Source organism: Cydia splendana, chromosome 3 (assembly GCF_910591565.1).
Source record: "Cydia splendana chromosome 3, ilCydSple1.2, whole genome shotgun sequence".
NCBI classification, from domain to species: domain Eukaryota; kingdom Metazoa; phylum Arthropoda; class Insecta; order Lepidoptera; family Tortricidae; genus Cydia; species Cydia splendana.
The window spans coordinates 9,978,671-10,004,134 of record NC_085962.1 but is presented as its reverse complement, the minus strand read 5'-3'; the positions used below and the strand labels follow the sequence as shown (position 1 = coordinate 10,004,134).

General features: G+C 37.7%; 2 protein-coding genes, 1 long non-coding RNA gene and 1 pseudogene across 4 annotated transcripts in view; 2 read left to right on the top strand and 2 right to left on the bottom strand.

The window, feature by feature from the left end:
• The window catches only part of LOC134806504 (proton-coupled zinc antiporter SLC30A1), a 47,212-nt gene extending 29,209 nt beyond the window's left edge, over positions 1-18,003 (top strand). Inside the window, exons 7-10 of one of the 2 annotated variants that reach the window (XM_063779784.1) lie at positions 6,592-6,715; positions 7,814-7,909; positions 13,234-13,379; positions 17,878-18,003. In XM_063779784.1, the coding sequence (XP_063635854.1) occupies positions 6,592-6,715; positions 7,814-7,909; positions 13,234-13,379; positions 17,878-17,926 (415 nt within the window). In that variant the 3' untranslated portion in view covers positions 17,927-18,003. Of the gene's footprint in view, positions 1-6,591; positions 6,716-7,813; positions 7,910-9,055; positions 9,407-13,233; positions 13,380-17,877 lie in introns of those variants that run through there. The other variant, XM_063779785.1, reaches the window with a different exon arrangement.
• On the bottom strand, positions 4,257-5,616 carry LOC134806265 (uncharacterized; annotated as a pseudogene).
• Positions 18,004-20,288: 2,285 nt separating the features above from the next.
• LOC134806503 (uncharacterized) lies at positions 20,289-24,310 on the bottom strand. Its single transcript, XM_063779783.1, has 2 exons — positions 24,140-24,310; positions 20,289-23,915 (listed from the first exon to the last, which is right to left on the bottom strand). The coding sequence occupies exons 1-2, from the start codon at positions 24,308-24,310 to the stop codon at positions 22,650-22,652; spliced, it is 1,437 nt and encodes a 478-aa protein (XP_063635853.1). The 3' UTR covers positions 20,289-22,649.
• Positions 20,350-24,585, top strand: LOC134806524 (uncharacterized). Its single transcript, XR_010146542.1, has 2 exons — positions 20,350-20,460; positions 24,008-24,585. It is a non-coding gene; the product is annotated as an uncharacterized LOC134806524 (long non-coding RNA).
• The last annotated feature ends 879 nt before the right edge of the window (positions 24,586-25,464 follow it).

Genomic DNA, 25,464 nt, shown 5'->3' with positions numbered 1-25,464 from the left:
TCAACCAAAAACGTACTTATGGTGCACTTAGGTACTCTAAATAACTGAGACAAAGTGCCGAATGAATCTCCAGTTGCCAAGTATGTATGTTACTTCTAGCTTAACGTGAGCCGGAATTGCATTACGCATCACTGTGTTCTGTCTTTGAATTGTAGAACTTATTTTATCGAGCAAGTAAGAAAACTGAGCTTTGTTTACACGAAACATGTTCTTGAACTCGGCTTCATCCTCAGCTCGTAGCTCCCGGCACAAAGTGTTCGAAGCTCCGAGCAAACTTCTTCTGTCTATCCATTTTTTTCCAACATCTTTTTCTTCTACTTTTGTGACGTTTTTCTAACAGTTTTTCTCGTAACACAGTTGCTACTATAGCAGCGACAAGGAACACACCTTCGCGTACGGAATCCATGTCGACAATAAAATATGGATTGGCAATTCTTGAATTCAATTAATTGCACTAAGCTTCGTATACACGTATGCCAGTATTGAATTCAAGTTGCTACTTGAATACAAAAATGTCATGTATGTTTAGATAGTGCAAGTTTTTTGTTGCCTCAATTTTATTGTATTGAATGTTCAAGAATCTTGTATCGTGTAAATGGGCCTTTATAGTCAAATGTCATTTCAACATGCGGGGTCTAATACAAGTTCGATATACTTGGGTTCTATTATCTCTGTCCCTCTAGGTATGTTCTCACTGCTTAGGGTGAAAAATTTTGTGTACTACACGAGATCAAAGTTATTTACATCTCGTGCGCTTTTGAATCCCTTACTACGCTCAAGATTCTAAATTAGATTCACTCGCTACGCTCGTGAATCTATTATAGAATCTTTCGCTTGATGGGACTCAAAATAAGCACTCAAAGAAATATCAAACTTTGATCTCTTGTTGTACAAATAACTATTGTCGTTACCTATATTTAAAGGAGGGTGACAAAACATAACATACTGAATATTGCACGAGGATACAATGTTAATAAATAATAATTAAGAGATAAAGTCCGTCTGGTATGAAGTGTAAAAGAGCTACTTATAGCCTTGATGCGAGCTCCAAGCCTCTCATGTATTTCGTAGATAAATATTATAACACCTAATAAAATAATATAGCCAAGTTTAATGACGCTGGTTCATACCAAAGACTTATTGATTATATAAGAGATTTAAAGTCTTAGCAATAATCGTGCCTCATAGTTTGACAACTGACATAGATAGCGCTGTATTGCGCAATATATTTTGTGGTCACTGGATTGTCGAACGTCAACTTTTGTCAGCCAAAGCAATCCCATAATATATGGAGCTGTGCAGCGCCATCTACGGCAGCTGACAGATTCAACAAGCACGAATATGCCTTGGACTTTACAAGTTTGCACATCTTATAGGTACAATGTATGTTTGCCTGTTTGGTTCATATCGTACATAACAGAATAGGGTAAATCGAGAATTTGTAATATAAAGTTGATTCTTCTAATACCTAATTAATGGAATCGGGCGTTACTTGCCGGAAATTATTTTTTTTAGCCTTTTTGCTAGATAGCCTATATTTAGCCTGTATTTAAAAAGTGTATAAATATACTATTTCTCATCTCCCATTTTCGCTCGGGGGCTGAAATTGCTCATATTTTCCATACCAACGAGTTTATCCACCCACGAATGAAATTCAACTTTTCTTACGGTAAGTTCCATTTCCTAGGCGGGTTGCTATTTAGGTCGCGCGGCGACGTCAACCGCTTTATTACATTTATCTATGAGATAAGTATATATTTTTATTTAAATCGTTCTATTTGTAAACGACCTCAGGTTTTTTTTAAAGAAATTGTCATGTCTCTGAGAGAACCGGTGGATGTAGTGATCCAAAAGACTCGAGCCTTTGGAGCTCTATTTTTTAGGGCTCGCCTCATCTCTTGACGCCTAAAAGGCTAAAAGCCTATTTAGCTCTTTAGCCCCCGAGCCTAGTTCTATTTAAGAGCCTAGACTCTTGGGGCTAATAACCTCGAGCCCCTAAAAAAAAGCCTGTTTAGCTCTTTAGCCCCAAGCCTTAATAAGGTTATTAGCCCCAAGAGTCTAGGATCTTAAATAGAACTAGGCTCGGGGGCTAAAGAGCTAAATAGGCTTTTAGCCTTTTAGGCTTCAAGAAATGAGGCGAACCCTAAAAAAAGAGCTAATAGGCTCCTTTGGATCACTAGATGGATGGGCTATGAAGCCGATGGTCCCGGGTTCGAATCCTGGTAAGGGCATTTATTTGTATGATGATACAGATATTTGTTTCTGAGTCATGGTTGTTTTCTATGTATTTATATGTATATATATATATAAATATCGTTGTCTGAGTACCCACAACACAAGCCTTCTTGAGCTTACCGCTTAGTCAATTTGTGTAAAAATGTCCTGTAATATTTATTTATTTATATGCATTTTCCGCGGACCCTGATGCCTATATATATTAATTACACTGATGCATTTAGATTCCTTTGTTTTGAAGTGTTTCTAAAATAAATTACCTTTGGCATCGATCCAATCCAGAAATGTGTTAATTGTGTTGTTTTGATCCAGAATTGGGTTCAATGAACTGATTATTTATCTTCACGTGGACATATAAATTTTCACAACGTGACTGTACTTTGTGTTTAAGTCTAATTTATAGCTGTCGTCACTTATTATCTGATATGATTCAAGTGTAATGTCTAGTTATCAAAGTCGTTTATCGCTGTGCCTTGTCAAAGTTTTAGGCCTAAATCAGCCAAACTGCATCCCTGCTTAGGCAGTTATTACACTGGCGTATACTGTCGCGCCGCCTAAATGTTGTATAGTAGGTAAGTGGGTAGTTGAGGCGCAGTTGCCGTCAAAGAGAGTATTAGCTTGAACTTATAAGCAGCAAAATTAATTTGAATTCCTTATGGCGGACAACATACATAGGTACCATAAACAATCCCGTAACCCGTATTTGTTGGTCGGGCAGGTTGGGCACCAAACTTATCTTGTGAGAGACTTCTGATCGACAAGTAATACCTATACCTGTTTTTTGCAAAATAATTTAAATCTGCCGCGTTGCGGACGTCAATCACAAATCTTAGCCATTTTCCTTATTCGTAAATTTAACTAATAATATGATTTGAATAACGTCGCATGATGCTTTCATAAACATATCCATTGTTTAATTTAAAGTTAAACAGCATGGTACGCCATTTCAATAACATACCGTGAACGTGCAAATCTCTTTGTTTAATATCTGAGGTGTCATGGTCATAACATCTTAAAACGCACAGCAGACTCGCATAATCAATGCACTTGACAACCGAAAATAATTTAATTGGCGTGCAGTCTGCAATTCTTCATCAATAGTAGGTAGCATATGAAACTACGCATCAAAAATATCTGCCACCATCGATTACTTTTACTTTACTTTTGTTTAATACTTGCGTACGATGCTTCTAAGAAAACGGACCAACCGCTCCATAAATAATTAGATTGCTACCGTTCCTCATTCCAACGGAGCAGCAGAAGACGTTCACGAAGCTTCCTGATACATCTCTCTGAACCACTTCATGAGTTATCCCGCCCGGCCCGGGAGAAAATGCCTGACGCAATTTTTACCTGACCCGCGGTCTGTTATAACACTTATAACATTGTAAGATTAACATAGTTAATTTTAATAGGTAAGTAACTAGTATCATTGTTTTAGGGTTCCGTACCCAAAGGGTAAAAACGGGACCCTATTACTAAGACTCCGCTGTTCGTCTGTCTATCTGCCCGTCTGTCTGGTTGTCACCAGGCTGTATCTCATGAACCGTGATAGCTATTAGGCAGTTGAAATTTTCACAGATGATGTATTTCTTTTGCCGCTATAACAACAAATATTAAAAACAGAATATAATAAATATATAAGTGGGGCTCCCATACAACAAACGTGATTTTTCCGTTTTTTGCGTAAAGGTACGTAACCCTTCGTACGCGAGTCTGACTCGCAGTTGGCCGGTTTTTTTTAAGTTAAATATCGGTTGCGATGACACACGGGATCGATTAAGTGATTTATATTTATATACCTATTCCGGCACCCGGAAAATACCCGGCAGAATACACAGAAATCGTTATTTATGTTTCTAGATACGATTCAACAATAGTTCACGTAATATATATCAAACCATTCTTCATACAAGTTGTTCAAGAGATTGTCGCTATTTATGTTTTGTGAACTCTCACTACCTATATGATAACAGGTAATAAAACTATGATAATAAGTGACAACAACAAAGAAAGACAAAAAATTATAACAAAACTTTATTCCGTCAAAATAAATTACAAACGGCTAGAAAGTTAGAAACCTTCGTATTCTTGTAAACGTTGATCTGTTCCTTGTTATCATCAAAGAACTTGTTCAGTTCGTCAATGTTCTTACTAGAAAGAAGGGTCATCAGGTTGTACAGGTAAATCTTCTGCTTGTACGCATAGTATTGGTACAGAATGGCGTCCGGGGCATACGCGGTCGGTAAAGCCTGGAACTTGATTGGCGCCTTCTCACTGGTACCGTCCATATTCAGCCCATAAAGATGCCCATCAATAACAGCGAACATCTGGTTGACCATAACTGGAACCCTGACGAGTGCTACTTTAGTGGGATGAGCGGGGAGACCCTCTATTTTAAGGACACGCTCGCCGTTGTAAGTGTATAATTGGTGGTTGCCGTCGTAGAAGAACATGATACCGTCGTAATCGAAAACGATGTCTCTAGCGTCTTTAACTGCTTCAACTTTAGTGGCCACCTTCTCATTTTCGTCAAATTTGTAAAGAACGTAATCTGAAGTTAAGTAATATACACGTGCGTGTTCGGTATCGACAGCCATTCTGATAACGCTGTCAGAAACGGTACCATATTTGGTCGCAGTCTGGTCTTGTTCGTTGTACTTGTAGATGCCATCGCTAGCGCCGAAGTAAACGATCTTGTTCTTAGCGTAAGTTGCGCACTGTCCGTTCTCAAGCACCTTTTTGGCTACACCATTTTTATGGACATACAATCCTTTGTAGTCGTAAGTTCCATCGTCTTTAACATCAGCTTCAACGAAGAAGATAGTAAGATCGGTCTCGTTAGTGTCTTCTTTGCTGTCCTCGGGTTGATCTGGTTGAGGGGCACGACGATGTCGACGATGTCGTGGTTGCCGGTGTAGATGGCGAAGGAGTCGGGGTAGAAATTCTTGTTCACGATGAGCTGTTCGTCAGCGCTGGGAGGCGCGGCGACGGCAAGCGCGACGAGGGCAGCGAGAATAGCGAACTTCATTTGGAAGTCTGGAAAAAAGAGTTTGAATTTGAGTAAGGAATCGTGAGTGCCTTTTGTATCTAAAAAAGAAGAAACATTTCAATCTTGATTTAATCTTGGTTTTTCAGATTTCAACATTTGAAAACAAAGAAATATCATACGAGTTTATCGTAAAATAACAGCGTCTATAAGTATTACTCGCCCCACATACAATCATAATAAAACTAATTTAAAATTAGTAAAAAATATTTGTTTCCTAAAGAAATAAAAAAGTTTTCTTATTTACCAGTTCCGTTGAATTGCCGAAACAAACTAACTTCATGTAACAGTAAGATTCGCTTATATATCCTCCTACAATATGACCTAACCTGATAGCCTAACTTTTATCTTATATTATATATTTTTAAACAATATTGGTTATAATGTACATAATACATAGTCAGATTTAATAAATAAAGCGACGAAAACATTCATATTACTAGGTCTTAATATTATGGATATAAGGTTTTATCAGACATTTTCAAAGATGAGATGATGCAAGATATAATATTTTCTTACAAAGGAATAACAGCAATTCCGGCGGTAAGCGGTAGCGGCACCATATGTGAAATTGAACCATAATGACAAGGGTAAACGGTTCAATTTGATGTGTTGTCCTATAACTATTACGGTCCAATCTAGAGTGGGGCGATACGTGCTCCTGCCACGTGTGGTTGGAATGGGGTTTGCCGGTCGAATTCTTTACAGATGGCGCTAGCATAGCTTGCCTGTCATCCTATATCCCTAGCCATAGATCCCTAGAATTGTCTCAGATACTCGGAATTCTTTTTTTTTTAAATTTTATAGCCTGGATGCCCTTTAAGCCAAATCTCATAGAACAAAACTAGAAAACAAGCTATGATGGCGCAATCTATGCAAACCGTTGACAGTTGCCAACCCCATTGTAAATGTACCTTGAAAACCAAATCCACCAAATCGAATACAGAACCTCCTCCTATGAAATTGAAGTCGGTTAATTAAAGACTATACATACTCTGTATCTTTAGGTACTTAAATAAAAGTAAACAAATAATTTGTACATTTTCGGGTAGTTATAACATTTATTGATTAACCAACCAAATACAAAACCACCAGGATCTGTCACTGAACGTCCTGACTTCAACCTACATTATTTGATCATGTAATGTTTTTATCTACCCTCAACTGGCTTAAGAAGCCATTTGAGGTTAGATTTTGTTTACTCTTTTTTAAATACCTAAAGATACAGACTATAGGTTAAAAAGCGCCGTGAAAAGGCGTAAATAGGGTAAATTGATATTTTATCATTTGTTTTCTTGTTACCACAGGTGTAGAAACTTGTCAGAGTACATGAAGATAGCGGAGAAGGTGAAGGAGTTCTTCCACAATGAGGGAATCCACTCCACCACTATACAGCCGGAGTTCGTTGAGATACCCTTAGACGGGAACGAGGTAAGGTTATATTAAGTTTACATTCGAAACGTAACGCAAACATAGCTCAGGGTGGTATTCCACCTGTCCAATTTCTTTGTCCAATGTCAGTGCGTCTCACTCTCTCATTAAAGCAAAATGTGAGACGCAAACCACATTGGACAAAGAAGTCGGATAGGTCAAACAAACAAACAAACTCTTAACCATTGACATTGAAGTTAGGATCTTTAAATTTGAAACATGTGTGCGTATAGATTACCTTGGTGTCGCACACTCAAGGTCTAGCTGGATGGATAAGCTAGGTGGTGACCCATTGAAAAACTGACTCCGTTATATTGTTTATTGGACGTGTCGTTTTAATAAAAGTACAGAGAAATGTGTCGCGGTACGACAGAACACAGTCGGACGCTGAACTCCCCGCGCGCCGATTGAATTTTGCAACTATGTGGGATTAGCTATCCAAGTGTGTTCGCACACATATTTTCTCCAAATGTGTAGGGCTAAGAAAAGATTTGTTGTATTTGAACCCCTGAGGGGAAGTAGTTGAAAGTTTTTAACGATTTCGAAACCGCCGGCCTCCCACCCGAATTAACATACAAACCTCTTCGTAACATACTCAGCAAAAGTTCCAAGGTACACGATTTATTTCGAAGTTGAATACACGACAATGATCAGACCGACGCTAACTTCAGCGCAAGAAGCTGTCTTGATAGCCTCCAATGACCACTGCGCTGTCAGCTAGGCTGCCTTCCCGTCTAAAACTACTTAAACTACTTACACACTTGTTAAGAAAGGGCAACGAGCAACGTGGTATAAAAACGCATTAACTCCATCTGACACGTCTGCCGTATGCACCCGGATCGGTGGGCCAAATTGGCTACTGAATGGACACCGCAGATTAGCCGGGGCAGAGGTAGACCAAAAAAGAGATGGCGGAATGACCTTGACGCTTTTTGCAGCGACTGGCGGGAACATGCACCAAACCGTGACGAGTGGCGGAAGAAAGGGGAGGCCTTTGCCCAGCAGTGGGACCCAAAATAGGCTATAAAAAAAAAACTCCATCTGGTTAAGGCCAATTGAAATTGACTCGATAAGAACTGTTGTTGATTGTTGTTGCAGGTGCTGACCGGTAACGCGGGCGAGGCGCCGTGCGCGCTGCACTGCCCCGCCGACGACCTCTGCCACAACGCCACCTGCTGCGGACCCAACCAGCAGGTAACTTACTAATACTGCAACTTAGTACTGAAGTAAGTTTGTAGGTAAGAACCATAGAGAAATTTAGTAAGACAAGAGTGCTCACTCCATAAATCAGTTTTGGTACCAAAAAGACCACAGACTAATATTTTCATAGTCGACATCTAGCATCGAGTAGCGGAATTATCAGTACTGCTAATAATAGATGTATAGTTTTTATACATCTATTATTAGCAGTACTGATAATATATAGTTTTATTTATATATATTTTTATAGCACCGACCGGAAAGTCTTATGTTATTGAGCATTAGAGTTTCCGGTCGGTGCTACATCTATTGTCACGTGACAGTACTACTTAGCAGTGCTGATAATTCCGCTACTCGATGCTTGATGTCGACTATGAAAATATTACTCTTTTTGGTACCAAAACTGATGTATGGAGTGAACAATCTGTGTATTTTTTTCTGTATGGTCGAACCAATGTACCTTTTAGATCCAGACCCCGATCACGGATAAGGGTAACATCCGATTTATTTATTTTTTTATTCCAAACCCTAGAGACATGTAAGTAAGGAAAGAGTGGTAACTCCATACATCAGTTTGTTTACCAAAACGCGAGTTATTTCCTAGTCGACATCTAGCGTCAAATAGTGGATTTATCAGTACTGCTACTTGACACCAGATGTCAAGTGTCGCTGCTGGCGAAAAATTGACTGCTAAAACAATTTACAACTAATATTACAAGCAGCAGGAGTTGAAAATAGAGTTCCGGTTATAATATTAGCTGAAAATTGTTGAGCATTAGAGTTTTCGTTCGTCGCGACATCTATTGTCAACTAGCAGTACTGATAAATTCCGCTACTTGACGCTAGAAGTCGACTACGAAATAACTCGCGTTTTGGTCGGAAAACTGATGTATGGAGTTACCACTCTTTCCTTATTTATATTTCTCTATTTTCCAAACTGACTAGACCTCATCTGGTGCTGAATGCTTACTGATTCATTAATACCCTTTCTCTTTGGCTTTGAAAATATACTAATAATTATGTTAGTATTCGTATCCATATTTCCATTCTCATTTCTTGCTGGCTTGTATTCGGCATTCAAAGTAATATTAATTGTTATTTCAGTATACAAATGATAAAATAAGAATCGATTTTTTTAAGGAAATACGATCATTGAAATGGGAGGAGATGATCAAGTCGCCAAACCCGAAAGATCCAGACCCCGAAGGGGTCAAAATTATATAACAAACTTCCAGTCAGGCTAACGAAATTTTAACCCTCTGTCTACGGGCAGGACCACTATAAGTTATAAGAATAAAGTTTCAGCATTACTGCTGCCGCCTATTTAAATCGATTGGGTTCAAGATTCGTTAACCAGTGCTCATTTTGTGATTATTACAAATGTGATATTACGACATACAATATTTTGTGATGACTGTGCCAAAATTAGCTTTATATATTGAATATTATTGTACCGTAACTTAAGAATGAGTAAAATAACATGTTGTTTAAACTGATTTTCATTTACTTAGCCTAGAAGATCGCAAGTAGGTATTAGATATTGATGAACTTCGGCATTTACTTATACAAAATCCATCCCTGTAGAATCAAGCCGAGTGGGATGCAAACGTCCGTCTTATTCTGCTAATGAACATTAAACGGTTGATCCTACATGGAAATGGATCCTTAAAGGATCGGTGATAGATAGCAATTAATCAGCTGATGTAGATGTCGCTATTGTCGCTACAGTACGCCAATAGTTTGGCTGTCACAGTAAAGGGCAGTTTTATTCTTAGACTTTACATCTTTATTAAAATCAATAACTATATCTGAAGGTTAAAAGCAACATTTCATGTACATGTTGCCAATAATATTCGGGCCATATAGGTACCTAACACTAAGTCTGTGTTCGATGCTCTTCGCGTCTAATTTTGTTAATAAAAAAAACAACGGGTTGCACTCCGGGAGTGCCGGCAGAAGTGAAAACTCAACGACATTGTAACTCAAAATATTAATAACAGGGCCATATAGTGCAAAATGTCTGCAGCACTATGTATAATTGAGGTTAACGCCATCTAGCGTTGTATCGTCGCATTACTTGAAACCCCTAAGCACGTCACTGTGATTATTACTGGTGTAGTACCATTATATTAATACCAGTTTGAGGGAAACTCACTAGATGGCATTTAAATCAAAAAACAATGACATTGTCCGTCACACATAACATAAGTCACGCAAGCGCCCTGCGCCGCCTACATGAAATAGCAGGCTCAGGTATACATTTTCGCCGTGCGGTAGAAAGAGAGGAGAGACGCCTTACGCGTTACGCCTTACGCTGTCTCGAGTTTATCATTTTTTCCCCACCTCAAAAAGTGCACAGCGCTGCTAAAGAAGTTTTCACTTCAAAAAATAATGACATTTCCATCAAAGACCGTCAGAGTTAACGCATTCATTGCCAGGGGGCGTGGCCTAGGAACAAACTTGTATGACGGATGGACGCACATGTGCGTCGGGGGCAGTGAATGTGTTAATGTTTCGTTGTTTATCATGATTACAATCTAAACAATGATCGGACGTTACACGCGACCAATTTCTCTAATACGGCTGTTACGCCGCGCCGAGGTAATTTCGTGTCTTTATCTACTTTAGTGATCGATATTTGTGCAGTTTTTATGAGGCATCGACTTAAATTGGCCTGCCCTTTAGACGATGGCATATAGTATGCAGATTGTGTGTTGGCGGTCACTGTAATTTAAAAATGTAACCTTGTTCAAGCAAATGTCAACAGTTAGCTACATGAAAAACGAAAAAACACACACATCTTATTATCTTCGTACCGTTTTTCACCGATGTTTACATTGTTTACGAAATATTTGTTATGCAAGGGTGCTAAAATGTTGTTTTCCGCTCGCAAAAAAAGCTGACAAACGATAGTTACGAATGTAGAATGAGTGACGAAAGCAGAATTTAAGAACTTGACGATAAACGAATGGGACGACCCAAGTCGATACCAAGAGAACTTGCCTTGATATTATAATGGCAAAGAGCGGACTCGATGATAGAGACCAAAGTTGGCCGTAAGAACTAGGTGATAAAACAACGCAACCTCATTGAGTTTGGTAGAATCGTCTCTATTATCTTATTGAAGGAAAAGTACGGTCGGAACAAAAGCTCATATCAAAAATGAACTTATTTTCACAAAACTTTTTAAGTCATAAGTAGTTAACAGAATAATCAGTTTTTAAAGGTAGATATCTAATAGCAAAAATAATTTAGACTAGAGGAATATTGTCAAAGTAAATTATGTAATCACAGTCAGTACATTTACTGCCATTTTTCGGCACAAATGCTTAACACTTTTAGAATGCCATTTGACTTTGACCCTTATTTTTTTACTGATATGTGTTAAATTTGAATGGCGACATCGCTCGAAAGATGGCACCATACCTTTGGCTTATCGTCGAGTAGATGGCAATACTTTTTGACATTTAACAAATATAACACATATCAGTCAAAAATAAGGATCAAAGCCAAATGGCGTTCTAAAAGTTTTAAGCATTTGTGTCGAGAGATGGCAGCATATGTACTGACTTCTGACTACATAATTTACGTTGACAATATTCGTTTGTTTCTAATTCCCTTTGCTAATAGTCTAAATGCAATTAAGGCCAGCTGTAAAATTGATGGCTTTGAAGAGTGTGCCAGCACAGGCAAAGATAGCTAACCTAAAAAGTATTAAGATTCCAGGACATATAAGAAGATTTGCACTTCTATTTTTCTAAAGACAATACAATGAAATTACCTAATTAAACGGAATGTCATGCCCCATTCGTAAGTCTAATCTATCAATAAACTATAATAGACAATAGATTGTAAATTCTTGGTAGAAACTATTTATTTACCAAGTCTCATAGCAAGTATGTATCTAATACACTAGAGTTAGACCAAGAAAAGTCTGTAACGAATTTGATAGCACACGAAGTTCAAGTGTTAGTTTAAACGTCAAACTTCTATGAAATTATAACGTATAAATAACACTTGCACTGCGTGTGCTATCAAAATCGTTGTAGACTTTACTTGGTCTAACTTTATCTATATCGTCGTTGAGCTTACCAGATCTGATATGAGCGCGATATTAATCAAATCAATTAATACCTTATTATGTTTTATGTTGCTAGGTAAAGGTAACTATTTGCCAATCATCGAGCACATATCGTCAGGTGACAACGAAAACTCACTAATTACTACCACAAGTTTATAGCCATTGTGAACCGTATTAAATAAGGTTAATTTTCGTTTAATATTTTTTTAGTAATTAGTGAGTTTTGGTTGTCACCTGACGATATCAGCCTTGGAAACCTTGGAAAGCGCAATGACGATATGTTATTCCGTCATTCATACATTTGCACGTATTTTGTTATATTAATAATATGACATATACACTCGAGAGCAATGAGAACGGGTAACTTTATACGGAAATTAGAAAATCAAGTGCCGTCTTTACATTGCTTTGACGCAAAATAAAAAAAAAAACATACTTACCTATTTATTACATGGCATATTACATTATAGATTAAAGCCGTTTGAAAACTAACTTTTTACAGACATTCTACCGGCGTTTGTCGTGCTTATCGTGTGACCATTATAAATTGAATCTATTTTGTTATGTTTCCAAACGCCGACGTCTCATTGTTCGCTATCATTGCTTATTATAAAGTCATGTACAGACCTGTTAAAATATATATCGAGTTTAAACTCTCAAGGGAAACAAACCGATTTTCGATACATTGTGGCTGCTAACTTGTGTAGTTAACAGCGCCATCTATTTGATCTCTTACATACTTTATCGAACCTAGAATCCCTAGATGGCTTATTGATCTACTTAAAGATACCTGCTTAGTTCCCTATACCGAGCAGAGGTGGCGCTGTTATTAGTTATTATTATTTTAGGCTAGTGAATTTGTAATGTACTCATGACACTTTCCGAATACGAGTATACACCATAAGAAGCACACGCTGGTTTGGTCTCCAACTCCCCTCAAGATCCTCTGACCTCCGCCCACGTGCCATGAGTGGCGTATGATCAATCGATTTAATTAGTTACAAGATTTGTTGCAAGGTATGAGGAGCACGATCTTGCGTTTTATTTTTTAGAGTAGAAGTACACAGAATCATAGCGTGTTTTGCGCAGGTCTATACACGGCGTACCATCACCCACACTGTGAACTGTCCATCGGTAAACTTTATTACACAAGGCATAAGGTCCACCGATGGACAGTTAAAGAGTATTGCTGTTTGTACCGTATTAAGCAAACAGTTTTATTCGTTTTCTATTGCAGGAGCGAACGACACCATCCCCTGCGGTGACGCCGTATCTTTGTAGGCAGAGGAACATGGGGTCCAGGACGGAGTCAATGAACTCCGCATTGGCGGCGGGGGCGCCTGGCGCGAACTCGGCTAGGCATTTAGACGCTTTGGAGTGCGGGTAAGTGTACTTTTATTGAACTCTGCTTTCATACCTAGCCTTTAATTATTGTATGATGAATTTGCTAGTTAAAATGTATATTTTCATATTGGTGACGCTAATTATGTCAGGATGTGAAATCGTTTGGATTGGGCCGACCGTCTGCTTTGCTATGATTTTTAAGCGATGTTTAAGAGCGCTATTACATTTCGGCGTTGAGCGAGTTTAGGTATTTTACGCGCTGCGGCAGGCCGTGCGAGCTCAGTATGCCGATCCCTTCTACCACACTCGCACTACAATGATGGATTAAACATTCTTGATCCTTCGCGAAGCATATTGAAATCAACCATAACAACACTAACTGTGCTTAACTTTTAAAGTCCTAAAACTGTTATTTGGTAAGTACGAAAATGCTAAATGCAGTGCAAATGTAAGTGTGTGCAGTGTTCATAAATTAATTTTTCATCTATTTTTGACGATTTTTGACCCCCCCACCCCTCAAATCATCCAAAAATCATGCTTCGGATGACTCTGTTTCCTCCTACGTCATACTACCATCATCCGATGTCCAGACCCCCCCCCCCCCCCCCCCTCCTTCCATTTGAAACGACGTAATTTATGAATAGCTCCATACTCGTACTTATGAAGGTATAAGTATTACTCGAAATAAATTATAGGTACTCACTTATTTACATGTTTCGTCATAGCATTTGGTACCTATAGGTTGTAAAGTTTGTATCAATGAGGGTTTAAAAACGAACTAGTATTGAGGATCTGATGATAATGATGATGATTAAGGTGGTCACGGATACCAATCAACCATGTAGTAACATGATTAGGCTCGTTTGATTCGTCTCAACAAGATCTTTGACACTAGGTGATACACCAAACACGAAGCCCAAACACGATGCCCAAACACGAAGCCCAAACACGTAGCCCAAACACGAAGTGGTTCAGTTACGTGATAGACTGGTACCCGTCGCCACCTTCGAGCTCCATCATCAGACCCTGAGTAGTATCTTGTGTCAAAGATCTTGTTGCGACGAATCAAACGAGCCCAAACACGAAGTGGTTCAGTTACATGGTAGACTGGTACCCGTGGCCACAGTCCAGCTCCATCATCAGACTCTGAGTACTAACTTTTGTCAAAGATCTTGTTGCGACTAGGGCTTGCAATTCGAATATTCGAATATTCGAATATGTCGAATATTCGACCTGTTTTGATATTCGAATATTCGGCCGCTCAGGTTTCGAATATTCGAATATTTTTTATTACTAGGTAAAATCTATTTTCATCCGTTATAGTTACAGTTTCTGTGTATTTTGCCGGGTATTAACAGTGAATGAGGAACCGTAGGTACCCAAATGCGAAGGAAATAATGTTTTTACTGTATTCCTCTCAATAGGCTTCGTGAATACAGTTAAACCTAAGAACCTAACTCAATTTCAAAGGAAACGAAATCAAAAAGTATGTTTTATTACGGTGCGGCTAATGCTTTTTCTAGGTACAAGTAACTTTACGTAAGTTTTAAGATAAAGGGTCATTTTGTTTATTGAGTAAAAGCGTACCTTAAGCGAATATTCGAAGTCTAAACCTTGCCCTTTATCGCAATTCACAAATTTGATCATACCAAACCTACCGAACTAGGTAATCTAACCATGCACCTTTAGCTAACGAATGATCCACCCCGTAGTCAGCCAACTTTTTCCCTTAAATATTCCAATACCAATTATATAACTTATTATATAACAGCCGACCATTAGGAATCAAAACTAAACTTGCCAAGACTAATAAAGTCAATAAAGATTCAAAATACAATGGAATTAAAGGCCATTTTACAGGCTTCTTAGGGGCTGTCCATAAATTACGTCATCGATTTTTGACGATTTTGGACCCCCCCCCCCCCCTATAATCATCCAAAAATCATGCTTCAAATGACCCCATTTCCTCCTACTTCATGCTACCGTCATCCGATGTCCAGACCCCCCCCCCTAATTTGAAATGACGTAATTTATGAATAGCCCCTTAACGACAAGAAGTTAATTTAAATCAGAAAATGATTAGTGATTACCTACTAAAATGTTTTCTCTCTTACATACGTGTTTGGATGGTTAAAGTTATATTAATTGACGCAACGACGCATTTATAATAAAAAGTTTAATCAAGAAATATTGAAAATGTCTAATTTTTGCGTTTTAGGTACTTACTTGCTTTTATAAACGTGGGTATTTCAGAGTAGGATGATAAAATCTAGTCAATAAGTGGATTTCTGCAAAATATCATTAATTTTAGCAATATGTGAAAAAAGCTTTTGAATAAAACGATAATAAACCGATTTTTCGTTCCTTTTCTTATTTTTTTTTAATATTCGAATAATTATTCGAATATTCGAATATCTCGTCAGAAAAAGTCGAATATTCGAATACCTGAAAGTTTCGAATATTTGCAAGCCCTAGTTGCGACGAATCGAACGAGCCCAAGCACGAAGTGGTTTAGTTGCATGGTTGATTGGTACCGGTGACCACTTTCCGGCTCCATCATCAGACCCTGAGTACTATCTTGTGTCAAAGATCTTGTTGAGACGAATCAAACGAGCCCAAACACGAAGTGGTTTAGGTGCATGGTTGATTGGTACCGGTGACCACATTCCGGCTCCATCATTAGACCTTGAGTACTATCTTGTGTCAAAGATCTTGTTGAGACGAATCAAACGAGCCCAAACACGAAGTGGTTTAGTTGCATGGTTGATTGGTACCGGTGACCACCTTCCGGCTCCATCATCAGACCCTGAGTACTATCTTGTGTCAAAGATCTTGTTGAGATGAATAAAACGAGCCTAAACACGAAGTGGTTTAGTTGCATGGTTGATTGGTACCGGTGACCACATTCCGGCTCCATCATTAGACCTTGAGTACTATCTTGTGTCAAAGATCTTGTTGAGACGAATCAAACGAGCCCAAACACGAAGTGGTTTAGTTGCATGGTTGATTGGCACCGGTGACCACCTTCCGGCTCCATCATCAGACCATGAGTACTATCTTGTGTCAAAGATCTTGTTGAGATGAATAAAACGAGCCTAAACACGAAGTGGTTTAGTTGCATGGTTGATTGGTACCGGTGACCACCTTCCGGCTCCATCATCAGACCCTGAGTACTATCTTGAGTCAAAATTAATACATATAGAATGTCAGGTCGTTTCAAATATTTTTAATCCTGTCCGGTAGTTTATTAAACTGTACCATTATAAATTATAATACTATAAAAACAGTGCTAGGATCAAAGTCTCTCGTTGCGGTTTACACGCACACAGTATAGCGTTTTACACGGCGCCCGCCGCACACAATGATAAAAAATCTCGTTGTCGCCGTTGAAAATGTGCGGAGCCGACCGACACACGTCCTGCCTCTACAAGCTCTGCCGCGGCACTGAGCTGGCGCAGCGCGCGTCATCGGTAATATAGAGTAGTTTTCAAAAAATTGCCAAAAAATTATAGTAGAATTTCATAAACACTAATGTATACCAACAGTATAAGCAAACGTTGCAGATTGCTTGAGTATGAAAATGACTTCGATATTACGTAGATTTTCGTAGGAATTGACACTTGTTTCGGAGAGAAAATTGAGTTCGTTTTACTTTGATTTTCTCTTTCTCAAAGGTGTGTAGGAAAAATATCGTTTGATATGCCTAAAGTACAGGGTATTAGTAATACAAAATAGCCAGGTTTAGCAGAGTAAACTTCTCAACATTTCCAAATAAGAGCTTGCCATTCAGTGCTTCACGGGGTTTTTCGGAAACGACCATCAGAAAAAAAATCATTACTAATTTAATAAGTCCTTTTTCTAATATTTACAACGATATTTAAAAAGATAAGAAGACGCTTTTACTGGAACAAGTACTCATTGTTTCTAATAATGAGCACAAAGTCCTGAATTTCGTCGACTAGTATCATCAATTTTGCGTTATTTCGACTTTTCTTGTAAGAGCGCTCTTAAAAATGAAACTTATATAAAGCCTGACCATATATGATCACGCGCCATATTTCGGAATTTCATTGGAACTAAATTTTTCATACTAAACTGAACTGTCATCATATACACAAGAATACACCATATACATAACAGCGCCCTCTTGACAATGATCATATATCTCTGGTCGGGCTTTACCTATCGTCCTAGGGACAAGTACAATATATAATAGCGACAATGTTAGGACTATCTGTATACCACGGTATTATATCCCGTTATGTCACTGGTCACTGTGGCTTTAATACCGTGCCAAAAACGGGCGTTCTAACTTTTTAATACTAAAAATGGTGTTGTTCAATATGTATACATATTGTTCTCATGCAGTGCAGTCTCTGTTTGTGTAACTCATATCATATGCTAATACATATTTCTTGCGATATTTAATCGTTAGCCCCATATTAAAGGTAGTTTATCCCAAAAACGTCTGCATATATTGCCTAGAATTAGCCTAGTACATACAACTGTATTAAAGTTCCTTGTGTTATTTTTCCAGTTCTCTGCTGCCGACGCCGGCAGTCCAAGATGGCCGCCTGGCCGTTTGACAGCCGCTCCGCATCGCCGCGATATCCTAAGTTCACTGAATCAAGTGCCGCGGTAACACAACCATTAAACTGAACCGTTTACAGCTGGAAAAGACTATGTGGATATCTCCTGTGGAAACATATGGTGGGATAACGTACGGCACTGTGATCCTTGCGGCATCATTGTAGTACAAAATAAGGACTACCGCAGCGATCAATCTCTTGACGTGTGCCGAGCTCGATATGTAAGGTTTTCACTTTTGTTATCCTGAAATGTAGCAATATCACTAGTTAACTATACGCTGACATATCAGCCTTTCAGTCCCAATCCTATTCACAAGTAAATCAAATAAGAATGACGTTATCTAATCCTCGTAAATGAGCATTAGTTTTTCAAATACATGTTCAGCTGAAATATGGCTTAGGGTGGGTATCCAATTTCTTTGTCCAATGTGTATTGCGTCTCACATTTTGCTTTAATGAGAGAGTGAGAGGCAATGACATTGGACAAATAAATTGGACAGGTGGAATACCACCCTTAAGTGCACTTTGGCAGCCAGTAAAGAAATTGGTCTGTTAGTGGTTGACGTTACGGTAATTATTACAGTTAAGCTCTGGTTTCCTATTTTAGCCGTATTATTTTGTACGGAGATGGCCGCTATATGACGGCACCACTATCTTAGGAAAACCGAGCTTAACGGTCATAAACCTGTATACACAAAACTTAAAGAGTTTTTGGATAATAGTAAAAAATGTATACATGTTTAGGGCCGTGACTGCTATGGCTATGCCGATGTGGAAGTACGTGCAATGTTGCTAAGCCCTAGTGTGGAAAGCTTAAGAAGAACTGAAGTGAGTCTTGATATCTTCATAATCGATAGTATCTTGCGAAATAACGGCCCGGCCACGACTTTGCGCGACCGGCGACGGCGGCGAGCGGCGCCCATAGGTGAGAGCGAAAGGTCGGATCGCTGTGTCTCGCTCTAACCTATGGCTGCCGCTCATCGCTGCCGCCGCCGCTCGATGTCGTGGCCGAGCCGTAAGCGATTAAATGGAAATCTATTGATTTATTTCCGATTATATAGGTATATATTTAGATAATCTGGCTATTCTTACTACTTACTACAATTAAAACGCTAGTAACGATCATAATTTTGCATTAAGGGTATGCTTTAACTGGTCTGCAAAAAAATAATTTTGGTCAGCAAAAAAATCAGTACTAGATCAGCAAAAATCTAACCTAACCCTTGCTGACCATCTAATTTTTCTGCTGACCAAAATATATTTTAGGCTGAGCATTTAATTAGTAATTACTTCCCTTTTGTACAGCGAGCTGCAAAAAATGGATAGTGTTCATTCATAAATGGCTACGCACTTTTGCAGATGGGTGTACATTTAATGGCATCGGTATTATATATGTAGGTCTTGATATTTAGAGAAAGGAAATCACTAAAACACACAGGTAAAACAGTATGGAGGTAAAAAATCTAAATTTAAAATATCATAGACTGTTGTACAACTTTTGTCATGATTCAATACCTACAACTCCACGATTCAATACCTACAACTCCACGATTCAATACCTACATATCTCCCTCCGGAGATGAAAATAAATAGCTCGTCACTGTCAAACTAGCCAGCCGTAACAGATGTAGTGCATAATTATTTTCCACCGTATTTTCACGGAAACGTGTCTTGCTATTTCAGTCAGTCTCGATGCAAAAAGTACTGACATATACGAACGTTTCCGAGAAAATACGATGGAAAACGATTATACACTACATCTGTATTTTATGTAACTTTGCATTTACAATGTTAGTCAGGTGTGCATGTTAATCTGGTACCAGAAGGTATTCTTTACAATTTATTTTATATCGTGGCGTATTGTTGGCTTTACCTATTCTTTTATACGTATGCACTATTGTGTTTATTTTGTTATGAGTTTGAGGACGAGTCTTTGAACCTCGAATGCCGATTGAATAAATAATAAATAAATAAAATTATATTTTTATCTTTTATAAAGTTTAACCTGGTTTCAATTAATTATTATTGCCGCCTTCTGGTAAACAATACCAATGATTATTTTATTTTCACTAGAGGCTACAAATATATAAATACATATATGATATATTCCATTTATGCATAAACAAATGTGCCTAAGTCATTCATTACAATCATTACACTTTTCTTGGTTGTTCGCGAGTTCATGTCGGTCGGTATTTGTCAGACATGTTTGAGTTGAATGAAAGCTTTGTTATGTGATTAATTACACAAAGTGCCCATTTACCATGCGTTCCTACAATTGACAACATTTCAAAAATTTCAATATCCCTAAATCGAAAACCATTTCGAGAGGGGCTCCTGTAGATTACAAAAAAATATATTTTATATATTTTTTACGATTTTTTGTATTCAAAATCTCTAAAAATAGTTAAAACGGAAATTGACGTCACCCAGCTGCTTCAGTTCTGCCACTACAAGCAAAGAAATGACTTCCGATTGGGTTGACATTGTCATTGTCATTGTCACTTCACTACCAGTGACACTTGACAATGGTTTACTAACAGTTCACATTGTTCGAATATTTTTCTTGTGTGATTTTATTATTTACGACACTGAATTATCACGACTTTCCAAACGACCCTGCATTTTAATGGACTCTACGGTACTTTCTTTAACCATGACCTATTTATACTCCCACAATAGGTAACCTAGCTACCTTTAAGAACGTCCCGGCATTTCAACCGACGCTCTTCTACCTACGTATTCTCTACTTCTGTTTAGAACCAGACATGAGAAATTCTGAGGGATTTGTACAGGCTGATAGCACGAACTTGCCTCGAGTGGAGACAATCATGATGATAGAGTTTATGCAAAACTCTGAAAAATATAATTTGGCTGGCATTAGAGGTGCCAAAGCCTCATTATCTTCGCGGGCATCTTATGTCCAGAATGCAGTGGGGTATGTTGAAATAAAACGTAAGAAAGATATATGTTTTGTTCAGTGCCGAATAACCCCAGAACATAAGGTACACAATAAAATGTACCAAGTGTCGGCGGAAGTCAACGAAACGGAAGAAAAAATTGTTAACGTTATATGTCACGACTGTGCAGCGTCAGAAGGTGGCTGTAAACATGCTCTTTGTTTACTTATGTGGCTGGTAAAAAGAACCGAAGAGCCCAGCACAACATCAACTGTTTGTTATTGGAAGAGACCTGTTTTAAGTGCAGCAGTTACTCAAGGCAAATTTATATTATGTTCAGCTATGGGGAAACGAAAACAGTATGAATGTAATGCCCATGTACCAAGTTTACAAGACTTTTTAGAAGAAGCTAGAAATCATAAAATGAATGACTGCCTTATAATGGATTACAACATTCACGAAAAAAGTGTCCATGACTATTGCATTTTCCAAATTATGCTGAACTATGTTTCAAAAGAAAGAGGTTTACTAAACTTTACAAACTTTAAAGCTTACGCAAATAACATTATAACCGACAAGGTTATAGCACTGGTTGAGAGCAGGACCAGAGAACAAGTGAATAGTAAATCGTGGCATTCATTAAGGCAGTCAAGGGTGACTGCTTCAAAGATATATGAGGCAACAAAATGCAGGACTGAGGAGGGTGCATTAGTGCAATCTATCATGGGGGGATATAAAGTTCCTGAAACTGCTGCCATCAAAAGAGGGAAAAAGCTAGAAAATGAAGTTCTTAGAGTAATTGAAAAAGATTTGAAGGTGGCAATACATAAGAGTGGATTTGTGTTGGTTACACCTCTGATTGGTGCATCTCCAGATGGAATCAGCAAAGACTTCATTGTCGAGGTGAAATGTCCCTCAACTGCTAAAACTATGGAAAACTATATAAACAAGAATGGTATGAACAAAAAATGCCAGGCCCAAATTCAACTACAAATGTTGGCTACAAAAAAAAGAAAAGGCTTGTTCTGCATAGCAGATCCAACATTTGAAGAAACAAAAATTATTCATAAACATTGGGTGTCTTTTAATGAAGCCTATGTGAATAAATTAGTAAAAGAAGCAGAGACGTTTTGGGAAAAATTTATCTTTAGCATAGTTTATGAATGTGTTAAATAAAATATATCTTTTAGAGTAAACATGTTGCTTTTATTTATTATAAAACCATAAAGTACCTTCAAGATTCACTAGACTTGAACCTTATTAACTAGCGACAAAACTGTAAAGTTTGCATAAAAGCGTCACATTTAGTGTCATGTACAGTCGCCATCAGATATATCAGATGTTCCGATATCTGTGACCACAGCTCCGATATACACTGTACACTTCTTAATTATCTATCTATATTATATATACACATAAGTGTATAGAAAAAACTTGTTTGTGAATTTGTTCACAAAATAACACAAAAATGGCTGCATAGAGTTAAATGAAACATTATATTGTTAGACATTATATAACACTCAGAACAATTTTTATTTAGTACAGTACAGTCACAAATGATGTATGTATGTAAACACTTTATTGTACATAAGAGAAGCATAAATACAACGAGAGAAATAAAAAAAATGTACAAAGGCGAACTTATCGCTTAAAGGGATCTCTTCCAGTTAACCTTTGAGCAATTGAGAGAAAATTATGAATGATGTTTTATGTTTATGTTTATTTTTATTGCCACTATAACTAATTTAGCTTTCTGTTTTCATCTTTTCATACAACAAAGAACCCTTAATAAAACTGTTCAAGTGAAAAATGTAATTCTTTCAATCTCTTCTTATGATGGAAGTTTGCAGATTGGTCAAGCCACACGCAACAACAAGAATATCATCAAGCGTATTCAATAATTTGTTGTTGACTGTGCTATGTGGCTTCAAAAGTTTAAACAATCGAACCCTCCTGATAACTCGCTCTATGTGAACTCGAAGACTAGCAATTACTTTGGTTCGTAAAACCTCACATTTTGATTGCTTTTGGTTCCTGAACACACTAGGTGGTCTAACTAATCTAACGCCCTTTTGATTTAAAATAGTCTCCAAATGCTTAAAACCCCTGTCCGCTAATATAGTACAATCTGCTGGAATGTGATTTATAAGCCCGCATTGTTCTACTAGGTTCACATCTGAAATCCTTCCGCCATAACCTTTTGATATAAAGTTAATAAAACCATTTGGTGTTGAAGAAATTACGTATTTGGCAGTATTACAACCCTTGTACTGTGACCAAGATAATGACTGATCGACCGGATTAGATGACTTTTCAATTTGGACCTCAAAACAATCTATAATACCTTGAACCCGGGAATATTCTTTATGAACTTTAAAGGCATCTGGTAAGTTACTTTTTATTTCATAAGCACTTGGCCAGTATATAAACTGCCGTAAAAATTTTGATAGTACACTTAATGTCATGTAATAATTCCTGTACACTGTTGTCACAGATATTTGAAACAAATCTGCAATTCTCAAAAATGTGTCATTATTACGAATTTTATATAAAGTTACTAATATGCCTAAAACAGTCACTGGTGTAGTACGAGCCAAGTATGCAACTATCCAAAAACATTGTTTTGGGACTCCAATATAGCTCATAGGTTTCTTTTCTATTAATGACATCATAAATTTTCGTCCATCTACATTGTGCCTCTGCTCAGATATGATAGTTTCAGACGAGGAACCTGCTTCTGTAAAATCAGTACTTGCAGTACTTCCAGCAACTGACGATGCTTCGTCTTTCTCTACTGCTTCTCCATGTATATGTTTATTCCGTGCAGTTTTCAGAAAACAATTTGTCGTTCGATCTGCCATTCGTGGTTTATTTTGTGTCATCTTATTGGCCACTTCAGGGTGACATGTTACACCAATACTTCTTGTACTTGCAGTTTCAACACAGTGGCCCACTGTGGAAGTACTGGGCCCCACAATATTTGTCACTTCCCTCATTGGTGATCGAAAAACTGGCACGCGAGGCTTTAACCGTGCGTTCACGTTCATCGTCTTCCAATATAAATAGTTTTCCATGTCTTCTTCTAACTGTAATAAACCAATCACATATAAGAGTTAACTTGGCAATAATACTAATAATAAAGCGACTGGTAATGAACGGTATTTCGTACGTTAGTAAGTTCCGAAAAACCCAGTGGTACGGCCGGGGTTTGAACCCGCAACCTCCGGTTTGAAAGTCACGCGTCTTATCACCGAGCTATACCGGCACTTCATAGTACATAGTTACATACATTCTGATATTAGGTACATACATTCAGATGATCTTCGCAAATAAATAATGCCCTTGTAGGTACATGATCCCAGCCGGCTGCTGCACACCACTGAGCTTTATTGTCCGTCGGAACAGTAAAAAACTTCTTTTTCGCCGACAAACCAGTGTTGTTTTGGCATGTTTTGAAAAAACAATGTTTAATACGAGGCATTTCTAGAAACAAATATTATTGAAAACGGGATGAAAACCAATCGTTTGACTTGAGTTTTGAAGTTTGTGACACTTGTTAATTTGTGATTTTATTTTTAACGTTTGAAGTTATGTGACTCGCACTGTTGTCTATGCTCAAACGTAAATTAATTCAACGTTTTTTCCAGTGTATGAAACAGATCCGTGACGTCACGATTCTCACAAATGACGTTTGTTACATACGCCCTTTTGTTTCAAGTAACAATATAAATAGATTTTATGACCAAAATATAGGACTTACGCAAAATAAAAAAAATACGGGTACCTTAAATTAGTGCGTTTTTTCGATGTAGACAATAAAAAGTAGCACTTAAAAATATGAAATGTTGTCAATTCTTAAAAAAGGCTAATTTAAAATAATTGTTTAGCTAAAGATCAACTAAATAGAAATCATTAGTCAGTGGCGGATTTGCCCTAAAGCCCAGTAGGCCCGGGCCTAGGGCGGCGAAAAATTAGGGGGGGCGGCAAACTGTGACAAGAAATTCGCTGATGATAAGAAATAACTCAAAATGTGTTCTATATGATGGGTGCTGCGAAAGGGGCCGCTATAAGGCCTGAGGCCTAGGGCGGCAAAGTTTGCAAATCCGCCACTGTCATTAGTCCATATATTCGATTTTAAACCACAGGTTGAAGGTTTTGAATACCCAATTTTCGGTCTATAACTTTAAATCCATTCTGTATCACTATTTGCTTGAATTGGAATCTAGCGTTGCATATTTAGTAAGTCACTACGATAACATGGATATTAACTCCAAGCTATTATAAGGTTATAATTTTAAAGATATAATTATATTCTCAAAGTAAAATACATAACAAGTTACATACATGAAAACAGTGGGTAATCATTTTTTTTGTGTATTTATAAACTTAAATGCATAATATAACAGCGCGTGTGTTTAGAACGAAAGAGTTGATGATTCCTACAAATGTTTTTAGGCCTATAAGGCTTTAACCAAAAGTTACACACGGAATTAAATACATATTAGTGTCGCCGTAAGATATAACGATGTACAACTAATAATACACCAAAACTTATATATAATGTTATAAACACGTATCATTTAGTATTTGATCGTTCTATGCTTGTTTCCCATTATTGATAGGTATATACATTGG